General features: G+C 48.7%; 1 protein-coding gene across 1 annotated transcript in view; it reads right to left on the reverse strand.

Moving 5' to 3' along the window:
• The window catches only part of LOC138764613 (E3 ubiquitin-protein ligase RNF212B-like), a 188790-nt gene that overhangs the window by 85740 nt on the left and 90853 nt on the right, over positions 1-12197 (reverse strand). The window contains exons 6-9 of the mRNA XM_069940740.1: positions 11202-11259; positions 10432-10460; positions 2566-2612; positions 468-528 (exon numbers count right to left, since the gene is read on the reverse strand). Of these exons, the coding sequence (XP_069796841.1) occupies positions 468-528; positions 2566-2612; positions 10432-10460; positions 11202-11259 (195 nt within the window). The remainder of the gene's footprint in view (positions 1-467; positions 529-2565; positions 2613-10431; positions 10461-11201; positions 11260-12197) is intronic.

A 12197-nucleotide genomic window follows, 5' to 3' on the forward strand; every position in this document is an offset into this window, starting at 1 on the left:
TTGCTGCACCTGAACAGGGTATTTTGTAAAAATGTACAAAAACAAAATTTGCAAAGCTAAATAGCATTCTTAACTGAGGTATAAAAAGACAATACAAAAAAATAGATAATAAATATTTGGATATCCATGTGCAAAAAGGTGATTGAGCAGTAGTGCAGACAACCCTTTTGTGATCTTAGAGCAGTCCCTGATTATTCTAACAATTGGTTCAAGGGCCCGACGTCTGTCAGAAACTGTTTTTGAACTTGGAGGATGTCAGGTTATTGAAACTACCACACTCACTCCAACCTCAGCTGCCAGCTCCAGGAACTCCCCCACCCCCCACCCACCCCGTCACCAGACGCGCCTTCCTGCCTCAGGTTCCTGCTGACAACCTTGCACCTGGACCCAAGCTCCAGGATCTGGGAGCACATGGGCCAAAATTCGCACCCCTCTGCTACCAATCCCCTCATGCACCCTTCCCGTACCTGTAAGGGGCGGCGTTTCCACTGTGAGGCCTGTTGTCCTGGGGCGTTTGTTTGGGGGTGACTGTGAGGGAGGTCAGTGGAAAGACAAAATATTACTTCCCTTCAACAATATTGCCCTCCTGCAACTCAGCCCTCCCTTTCCCCACAGTCATCACAAAAGATATGGGAGGGAGACACTTCTCCTTTGATGCTGAGAAATCCAGGGTTGTCTAGTGTACTTGTGCCCAAGAGAATTGGCATCATGCAGATCTGACCTTCTGTGGGTCCTCGGATGGTCTAGTCATTATCCTGCCTCCTATGGGCAGAGGGATCACCTGGGCAGTACTGCCCCCTCTTGAACACCGGAGGGCCTGGAGCAATGGATTCCACCCACAGAAAAATGTTGCTTAGCCCCTCTGGGGCCTGTGAGCCCAGGACAGGTGGAAGCAGTTCAGCCCCTCTCAGGCATGTCACCCTTGGACAGGGGAAGGCCTCTTGGGCCTTCCCATGGGATACAGGAAGAGACTGTTCATCTCCTTTACAACCTGGGACAGGAGGCAGCCTTCAGTCCCTTCCAGGCCTGTTCCAAGGCAGGAAACTTGGATGGTAATTGATTTTAAACTGCAGTTTGAGCTGCAGGTTTGATCCATGCCAGCGGCGGTTGTGGAGTTGGCACCATCTCCCTGTGATCGGGAAGCTTTCCCCCACTCACTCCTGGGGGGGGTTCCGGTTTAATCCCACAACCTAGAGACCCCATGTTGGTCGGATGGTGAATTTGCTGATGTGAATTGTCCCTGTGGCATGTGGATAAAGGGGATAATCTGGGGGGAAATGGCAATGTGGAGAGAATAGGATACAGTGTAAATTCATGAAAAACTAGGATGCATCTCAGACTTGTAGGCCAAATGGCATCCACCTATGCAGTACGAACTCAACTCCCTCGATGAATTGCATTTCTTCCCTCAACTGAGTGAGAGGAGAAATGAATGGAGGGGAGTGATACGCTCTGGGACAACGGAGGGGAGTGGCGCACTTTGGAACAGCGGAGAGGAATGACGCTCTGGGACAGCAGAGGGGAGTGGTGCGCTCTGGGTCAGTGAGGGGGAGTGACACGCTCTGGGACAGTGGAAGGGAGTGATGCACTCTGGGACAGCAGAGGGGGAGTGACACGCTCTGAGAAAGCGGAGGGGAGTGTCACGCTCTGAGACAGCGGAGGGGAGTGACACGCTCTGGGACAGCAGAGGGGAGTGACACGCTCTAAGACAGCAGAGGGGAGTGACATGCTCTGAGACAGCAGAGTGTAGTGGCGCGCTTTGGAACAGCGGAGAGGAATGACGCTCTGGGACAGCAGAGGGGAGTGGTGCGCTCCGGGTCAGTGAGGGGGAGTGACATGCCCTGGGACAGTGGAGGGGAGTGATGCATTCTAGGACAGCAGAGGGGTAGTGACACGCTCTGAGACAGCGGAGGGGAGTGACACGCTCTGAGACAGCAGAGGGGAATGACACGCTGAGATGGCGGAGGGGAGTGACACGCTCTGGGACAGCAGAAGGAAGTGACACGCTCTGAGACAGCGGAGGGGAGTGACACACTCTGAGACAGCAGAGGGGAATGACACGCTGAGACGGCGGAGGGGAGTGACACGCTCTGGGACAGCGGAAGGGAGTGACACACTCTTGGACTGTGGAGGAGAGTGGCGCGCTCTGGAACAGCAGAGGGGAGTGGCGTGCTTTGGGACAGCGGAGACGAATGACACTCTGGGACAGCGGAGGGGAATGGCGCACTTTGGGACAGCGGAGAGGAATGACACACTCTGAGACAGCGGAGAGGAATGACACGCTCTGGGACAGTGGAGGAGAGTGCGCACTTTGGGACAGCGGTGAAGAATGACACGCCCTGGGACAGCGGAGGGGAATGACGCTCTCTGGGACAGTGGAGGAGTGTGGCGTGCTTTAGGACAGTTGAGGGTGTGGACTATTTGGAATGCATCTCTGCAATCATTCACTGAAGTGGGCAACCATCTCTCATCACCTGCTGTGGTTCGGAGTGGTACAGCTTCAACGTAGCGGATCTCAGAGATTTGGAACCGGATGGACTGTGCTGGCAGGGCTCTGTCACTTACCCCTGCTGGAGGGAGAGGTGATGGCGATGGGCCGTGGTGTAGAAGACCTGTGGGAGGAGAAGAGGGGTGAGAGTGGTGCAGAGCAGGATGGGATGGGGCAGGAGAGTCCAACATCCCACCTCGCCTATCTTGGGCCTGTTACTTGGGACAGGAGGAGGCTGTCAGCCCTTCTCAAGCCTGTTAAACTGTTTTAATGTATTCATATAGCCCAATAAACATACCAACGGATCCAGTTGCAAATCTATTTTAAGTAAATCTCTCAAAAACATTATAATTTTTTCCCAAAAAAGTTTAACTTTTTTACATGCCCATACTGAATGTAAAAATGTACCTGTCTGTTCTCCACGTCTAAAACACAAATCTAATGAACTAAACCCATATTTCTTCAACTTTTCAGGAGTTAATTGATGTAAAAAATTATAATTAACCAAACTATATCGCACATTAAGTAATTTCATAACACTATCAACACACATATTCGACCATTCCTCCCAAGATAAAGTAATAACCAAGTCTTTCTCCCACTTGTCCTTCATTTTATATACATCAACCTTTTCCATCTTTTCTTGTAATAACAAATACATTTTGGAAATAACCCCCTTTTTTCCTTTATCCGCAATTAATATCTCAAATTTCATTTGACCCAGTAATACCAAGTCTCGTCCAAAGTTTTCTAGCAATAAATCTTGTACTTGATAATAAGCAAAAAAAAAGAACTTGGTAAAATACTGAACATCTCTTGAAATCTATCAAAAGAAAGAAATTTACCTGTTTCAAAACAATCCTGCACCAATTTTACACCTTTCCTTTCCCAATCGTTCAAATAAAGATTATTTAAAGAAAAAGGAATTATTTTACTTTCATATAGTGGTGATTTAGCTGAAATTTTACCTTTAGACCCTTATAACCTGATCCCACCTATACCAAATAGCCATTAAATGTCTCAGTTCTGGCAATTTATACTTTTGCAATAAAGAAGGATTCCATTCATATGTAAATTGATGTATTTTATTTTCAAAAATCTGATCCAATTCAACCTTTGCCCACATTGGCGGTTGATCATTATCAAGCGACCTATTTATAAATTTTAGTGGCACTGCCTCTACATTGAAAATGTGGTAATTAAAGTCTACCTAAATCATATCTCCAGGCCAACTTTTGCATAGAAACTCTTGTCAATTTACCTTTCCATAAAAACAAACAAATTAGTTTATTTAACTCCTTAAAAAATGTTTTCGGTATTGCACTTGGGATAGACTGAAAAAGAAATTGAATACGAGGATATATGTTCATTTTAATACAATTAACCTCTTATCAAAGTTAATGGAAAACCTTTCCATCTATTTAAATCAAATTTAATCTTATTTAACAACGGCATATAATTTAAATTATATAAATGTTTATATTCTTTATCCACTATGACCCCTAAATAGTTAATTTTAAACTTAGTAAACTGCTTACAATCTGTATAATCTTCATCTGATATTGGTAATATCTCATTTTTATCCTAATTGACTTTATAACTTGATCCATATCAATTCAACAAAGTTTGTAACAGTTCTTGAGAATCTTTAGGATGAGAAAATATATCAATACATCATCTGCAAACAAATTAATTTTATACTATTGTTCACCTATTGTAATTCCCTTAATATTAATTTCTTGTCTTATCACTTGAGCCAAAGGTTCTATTTCTAAAGCAAACAAAGCTGGTGATAATGGACAACCCTGTCTAGTTGATCTAAACAATTTAAATGCGGGCAAAATCTGTCCATTTGTCATCACCATGGCAGAGGGTTGGTATATAAGGCCTTAACCCATCTAATAAAAAAATGTGCAAACTTGAATCTTTCTAACACCTTGAATAAAAAATTACACTCAATACGATCAAAAACTTTTTCCGCATCCAGCGCCAATATCATTAAACTGTCGTCTTGAGGCATTAATTATTGTAATCAATTTTGTAATATTATTGGCTGAATATCTGTCTTTTATAAAACCTGTTTGATCTACATGTACTAATTTTGGTTAAAAAAAATTTGCCAATCTATTTGCTAATACTTTTGCCACAATCTTATAATCCACATTTAATAAAGATATTGGTCTATACGGAGCCATTTTTAATGTATCCCTATCCTTCTTTGAAATAACTGTTATTAACACCCTTGAAAATGACTCTGGAAACGAACCTACTTCTGTCGCTTGTTTTAATACTTCTGTATATACAGGAAATAACAAATCATGAAATTCCTTGTAAAACTCCATTGGAAATCCATCCTCTCTAGGAGATTTCCCACTAGACATAGACTACAATGCTCCCTGTGATGAATCTGTGTCATCCTGTCAGTCTTTCGCTGTGCTTAGTCTGCTCTACAGACATTTGACATGTATTATCTTTACCAATACACTCCCCTTGACTATAACTGTGTATGGACCCATTATCATTCATTATTGTATTATTGAGTTTCTACTAATAAAAGCCGTGATTCCTGGTTAACTACACAGCCTTCGATTTCTTCATTAACTGGCACTTCACTCCCTTAAGCTCCAAATCAGTAAGGGAACTATCTAAATCCTTAATATCTATTTTGCTTATCCCCACTCAGGCCTGTTACATGGGGGACAGCTGGAGGCCATTCATTTAACCTGCTACCTGGAGATAGAAGGATGCCACTCAGTCCCTATTGGGCCTGTTTTACAGGGAAGCGGGAAGGCTGTTCAGCACCTCTCGGCAGTTACTTGGGTGACAGAAAATTGTTCAGTGCCTCTCAGTACTGTAACCCAGGGGACAGGAGGAGGCTGTTCAGCCCCTCTTAGACCAATTACATGGGGGGAACAGGAGGCCATTCAGCCCATCTGGAGCCTGGTACATGGGGGACAGAACACAGTTCAGCACCTGGTGGTAGAAGGATGGCATTCAGACCCTCAGTCCTGCTACCCTGAACCAGGAGGCTGTTGAAGACAGGCATCCATTCACATAAGAAGATCAGACCCTGAACTCCACCTCCTCCATTGTAATCCTTACTATCTTACCTGCCACACATCATAGAACATTAGAGCAGGGCTTTCAGCCCATTTGGTCAATACCAAACTATTATTCTGCCGGCCCACTGACCTAGACCAAGTTCATAGTCCTCCATATCCCATCAACTGCCATTCTGAACTCCAAGTTGATTCAAGTAAAGTTTTGGAGGGCAGGGAGGGGAGATGAGGGAAGGAAGAGGCAAGTTCTCTTGCATGACACATTGATGACACATTGTCTGTCCTCACAGCAGAGGGCAGTTTCTGACTCTCCATTTACTCCTTCAATCATTTGGTACCACTGGGTACGTGGGATCAAGGGAAAGTAAACCTGCACCATGCTACATGACCTCTCACCACCAGCACTGAGCTAGAGAAACTTCACTGCTCTCTCCCCAAGTCCAGGATATCTTGCCTGAGCTGGGGTGTCTGCCATCCCAAAAGGCTGACTGATCTGACCATGGGGTAGCTAGCAGGGGCCTGAGTTCAATCCCGTCCTCTCCCTCTGTAATGTACTCGCACATCAAATGTATGTGTGGTTTGGCATGAGCATCTGTGTCTGGTGTGTGTGTGTACATATGTATTGTGTGTAAAGTATGAGTGGGTGTATGTATATATACTTGTAGGGTGTGTGTGTGCTTACGTGCACCTGCCTGGTGTGTGTGCAGTGTGTGTGGTTATATGTGTGTTTGCATGCTCACAGTGTGCATGAATGAAGTGCAGCCCTTCTGCCCACCCAGTCTGTGGCAACCATCAACCTCCTACATTCCTGCCAATCCACTCCTAAGCCACATTATTCTCCCCACATTCTCATCATGCACTTTCAGGAAGACCAAACACTCGTTTGTAAAGGCAGAGCTTAATCGTCCTTATAGCTAAAGACGTACCTTCCTGAATGAGCCATGGCCAACTCTGAGGCACCAATTCCAACCCTTCTCTGGGAAAGATAATCAGCAGAGCGCTATGCTCTGCCACCTGACCTGAGTGTACCACTGCTGCAAGTGGCTAGTTAGGGGTGGGCTGATGATGCTGTCAGTCAGCAACCCATCACCCCACTCATCCCCCACACAGGTGGGATGTTCTGGGATATGAATAGGACACTGGAGCAGCCTTTTAGGGTTGATGCCTGAAAGGCAAGTTCTTAGTTTTCTATCTGCTCCTGACATGAAATGGCCTATCAACTTCGTGCAGATCCAAAGACAATTGATCCTGTAATAGGGACAGGATGGAGGTGTTGGACAGTGGGGGATTGGTGAAGTAGGGAGAGGTGGTCAGTTGATTGGCAGGGGCAACACAAAAGAAACAAAAAAAGGGGATAGACAAAGAAGTGAGGTGGAAGAAGGTAAGTAACACAGGGCAGGGTGCGAGGGGCGATCAGCAAAGGCAGCCAGCACTGGAAGGTGACGAGAAGGTGAGAATAAGGGTAAAATGAGAGGGCTGTTGGAATCCAAGTGCGGGGGGTGGGGAGTGGGAACAGGAAGAATCCTGTGAGGGAAATGGAGGTGTAAGACGGAACCAAAGAGGGAGGGGGCTGAGAATAAGTGGGAAGCTAGGTGGGTGGTTGATGGGATAGGGGACAAAATGAGGGGGGAAGGAAAAGGGGGAAGGAAGAACAGAAGTGGGTTGGAAGGAGAGAGAGCAGACCCATAGGAAAATCTCAGTGAGGACAGTACACAGAGGGAGAGGTGAGCACGGGGAGAGGGGAAGGGGTGAGGAAAGGGGAGGAGTGCAGGGAAGGGGGGATTTTGAGGAGAGCGGGAGGGGGAGGAGAGGAGACTCCAGGTCCCCAGTGAGTCCGTCAATGACTTTGTGAGGGCCATGAGGAGCTGGGTCCAGCCTGTGGGTGCATAGATGTGACCGCGGCAGTCTATCAAGAGGAGATCATCCGCGATGGGTTAGTGGCCGGCTTCCACTTGAACTACATCCGCAAGCGACTCCTGGAGAAGGGCATTTGAACCCTACAGAAAGTCATGCAGATGGCTTGATCGCTTGAGACAGCCCAGAATGCTGAACTTACTCTGTGAGCCATGTAACCACCAGGTGGGGAGCACGGGTGCTGCCATCTTGGGACTCAGGGGCCTTGACTCCTGCTGCCACCACTGAGCACTTGAGGAAGTACTGTCTGGCCTGCAATGTGACCTGCTCAAACTGCAAGAGGAAGGGGCACTACACCAAGGTATGCCATTCTAAACCTTCCTCCAGCAGTGCTGCATGCGGACTGCGACTCGCATCCCATCTTTGATCAACCCATTTCCATTGTCATTTCCGGCAGCAGAGAACTGAACAGCGGAAACAGGAGGAAGACGGCATGGGATGACGTCACGTCCGGTGTCTCTTCCGGACTCCACCATGTGCGAGCCACGGTGGTGGCCATCTTGGCAGCAGCCATCTCAACACTACAGCAGCAGTGACTCCAACAACAAGCTAACTCTGCCCTCCATCATGCTAGACCAGAACAGGCCACACCAATTGGGGCAATCTATGATGCATACTGAGGTAAACAGTTGCTCCATGGGCTGCCTATTCAACACAAGGAGCACTACATTTTATGGTCCAACACTATTCCCTTGCAGTGTCTCCTGCAAAGAGTATGGTAGCTCTAGTGTCCAAATCCCATTCCACGGAAATCCACAGTTGCTGCACCGTGACCATGAGGGGAACAGTATAAAAACTTCAAACTGCTCACGATGCACCACCTCTGCACACCAGTCATACTGAGGCTGGACTTCCAATGCTAGCTAAAGAGTGTACTTGTGCAGTTTGGTGGGCCCCATCCTCCCCTCACAGTCAGAAACAATCAATTCCTGGATGGTCCACCCACCTTTCTGAATGTGGCCAATCAGACACCAGAACACCATCCAGGGCACCTAACCTGCTGTCTGGCCACCCTCTGGGTCCCTCGTCCCCAGCACCCCGACAATCATGAACTGAACCCCCCAACACCCCCCGGAACCCGTTTGGACTAACTCATGTTCAGCCCCCGGACATTCAGTGCTGCAGCAATTACAGTGGCGGTTAAAGCCACCGGACTGGCTGAATCTGTGAACTATGAAGGACTGCACAAATGGTCACGATGAATGCTGTACCACTTCACCCCACTGGACTTTAACTAAAAAGGGGTCAATGTGGTGGAACATGGTAGTGCAGAAGGTGACCTCTCTATACTATGCAGGCTGGCCCGCCTCCAACCCTGTAACTCCCCCCTAACTCCTTCCCGCAAGATTCCCAATAAAGGCTGATAGCCCTTGTCTCCTCCCTCGATACCAGCCTTGGATCCAGGCCAACAGCATGTAAAGACATGCAAAGGGAGAGTATGGGGAGAGGGAAGGGAGGGAAGCATATGGGGAGAGGAGAGGGGAGGGGGAAGAGAGGGAGGGTGTGGTGGAATAGGATTGAGAGTGTGTGGGATATGAGAGGAGAAGGAAGTGGGTAGAATGTGGGGAGGAGGAGGAGGGTAGAGTGTGGGGAGAAGGGAGGGTGGGGAGAGGGTGGGGAGAGAGTGGGGAGATAGAGTGTGGGGAGAGGACAGGGGTGATGGGAGGGTGGGTAGAGTGTGGGGGGGGAGATGGGAGGGTGAGTAGAGTGAGGGGGATGGGAGGGTGGGTAGAGTGTGGGGAAAGGAGGGGAGGTAGAGTAGGGGGGGAGAAGGTAGGATGGATAGAGTCTGGTGAGGGGTGATGGGAGGGTGGGTAGAGTATTGGGAGGGGAGGGGAGATGGGAGGGGAGGGGAGATGGGAGGGTGGGTAGAGTGTGGGGTGAGAAGGGGAGGTAGAGCGGGGGGAGAAGGTAGGATGGATAGAGTCTGGTGAGGGGTGATGGGAGGGTGGGTAGAGTATTGGGAGGGGAGGGGAGATGGGAGGGTGTGTAGTGTGGGGTGAGGAGGGGAGGTAGCATGTTGGGAGAGGACAGGGGTGATGGGAGGGTGGATAGGGTACTTGGAGGGGAAGGGAGATGGGAGGGTGGGTAGAATGTGGGGAGAGGGGAAATGAGAGGGGAGATGGGAGGGTGGGTAGAGTGTGGTGAGGGGAGGGGAGGGTGGGTAGAGTGTGGAGAGATGGGAGGGTGGGTAGAGTGTGGGGAGAGGAGGGGAGGTAGAGTGTAGGGAGAGGGTAGGATGGATAGTGTGGGGAGAGGAGAGGGGTGATGGGAGGATGGCTAGAGTATTGGGAGGGGAGGGGAGAGGAGGGGAGATGAGAGGGTGGGTAGAGTGTGGGACAGGGGAGGGTTGATAGACTGTGGGGAGAGGAGAGGGGTGATGGGAGGGTGGGTAGAGTATTGGGAGGGGATGGGAGATGGGAGGGTGGGGAGAGGAGGGGATATGAGAGGGTGGGTAGAGTGTTGGGAGAGGGGATATGAGAAGGTGGGTAGAGTGTGGGGAGAGGGGAGGGTGGATAGAGTGTGGGGAGAGGAGAGGGGTGATGGGAGGGTGGGTAGAATATTGGGAGGGTAGATGGGAGGGTGGGTAGATTGTGGGGAGATGTGATGGTGGGTAGAGTGTGGGGAAAGGGGAGGGTGGGTAGAATGGGGGGAGAGGGGAAGAGGAGAGAGAATGCAGATAGTGGAAGCTGAGAGTAGCTTGGGAGGAGAGTGAGGGGACAGATTGGAAAGGATATTCGCCTGTTTACAGGGCTGGGCTGGTGTGGGACTCGTGAGGAATAAGGTAGTTCAGCATTGCCAGGATGGTGGTAGGAACACATCACATCTGCTTGGTTCTCCCTTTCGAAGGAGAGAGGGATCATCCCCTGGATTGCTTCAGGAAGATGAGAGCAGGAGGCAGGGTTCAGGGGCTCTGTTCCCTGATCTGGCTGTAATGCAACCTGATCAGCTGCTGGATGAAAGACTGACCTGCGGAGCTGACTGAGGTTGGGTGAAGCCTGTGGAGGAAAAAGAATACGTTAAAACCTGTTCAGCTGACGAAGGCAACAGGGGCGCATTGGTTGCAAAGGGAAAATTGATAGGGGATTTGTTGGAAGAACAGAAAACAGAGTACCGAGGATCACTCTCTCCACTACTCCCTGGTCCACTTGTCCCTTCCCACCAATCACCCCCATCCACTACCCCACCGCAACTTCCCACTGTGACTACCAAATGCTATACTCGTTCCCACACCTCCTCCCTCACCTCCGCTCGGGGCCTCAACCAGTCCTTCCAAGTGAAGCAACATTTCACTTGTGAATCTGCAGGGGTCATTTTCTGCATCTGGTGTTCCTGTTTTGGCATCCTCTGTGTCAGGGAGACTGGATGCAGATTGGGAAATCATTTTGTTGAGCCACCCAATTTAATTGCATACACTGTTGCCACACCAACATCTATCGATGGCTTCAAGTACTTACAAGTTGAGGACACACGTAAATTGGAGGGATATTCCATCCCAGCACCAGACAGTATTAACATCGACCTCCTTTTTCCAGAAACCCTCACCCCTGTCTCTCTCTCTCTCTCTTTCCCTATCCCTGTCTCCTTTCCTCAAGTTCCCCACCCTCTTCCTTCCGTTCCTCCAAACATGCACGAGTGCATTTGTGTGTGTGCGTTTGTGGGTGTGCATGTATGTGCATGTGTGCACTGCTGCAGGACGTTCAGAACTGTGTGTATCAGATCAGGTCACAGATAAGTACCTTGAGGGTTAGCAGCTGCTTCATCTCGCTCATTTGGGTCTTCAGTGCTGCCAACTCCCTGTTGGAAGGGGTTGGGGGAGGTGCAAGGAAAAGGCAAGAAGATTACAAGCTGGAGACGCAGGGTCTGCAGCACTGTTCCAGAAGCCTGGATTAACTGGCAGCCGCAGACAGACACACAGCACAGTAGAAGGTCCTTTCAACTCGTGGAACCTGTCCCACCCAATTTCCCTCCAAACCTCATAGGTACGTTCTGAAGAGTGGGAGGAAACAAGAGCATTCGAAAGAAACTCATGCAGATCATGAGAGAGAACTACAAACTCCTTGCAGACGGATTTGAACCCAGGTCACTCGCGCTGTCAGAGCATTGATTTTAAATTCCCTTAATGAAGCAGGACTAAATTAGTGAAATTATGAAAGGCATAGATAAGGTAGAAGCAGAGAGGTTGTTTCCACTGGGGTGGGAGGGCTAGTGTTGGGGCAGCACAGTTAGCATAGTGGTTAGCGCAACGCTGATACAGCGGCTGGGATCGGGACTGGAGTTTGAATCCTGCACTGTCTGTTTGTACGTTCTCCCTGTGTCTGAGTGGCTTTTCTTCAGGGGCTCTGGTTTCCTCCCACCATTTAAAATATACCTGGGATGTAGGTGTATCAGGTGTAATTAGGCAGCATGGACTTGTGGACTGAAAGGCTCTGTCACCGTGCTGTATGTCTTAAATTAAAAAATGTTTAATTTATAACATTTTTTAAAAAATAAGGGACACACCCTGAAGATTTGGGAGTAGATTTAGGATGGTGATGAGGAGGGACCAGAGAGGGGTGAATCTGTGGAATTTTCTGCCCAAGGAAACAGTGGAGGCCACCTCATTAAATATATTTAAGATGTAGAGAGACTTTGGAATAGAAGAGGGTTTAAGGGTTGTGGGGGACGGACTGAGAGGTGGAGCAGTTCCACAGCTGGATCAGCCACGATCTCGTTGAATGGCAGTACATACGCCC

The sequence above is a fragment of the Narcine bancroftii genome, chromosome 5 (genome assembly GCF_036971445.1).
Source record: "Narcine bancroftii isolate sNarBan1 chromosome 5, sNarBan1.hap1, whole genome shotgun sequence".
NCBI lineage: Eukaryota > Metazoa > Chordata > Chondrichthyes > Torpediniformes > Narcinidae > Narcine > Narcine bancroftii.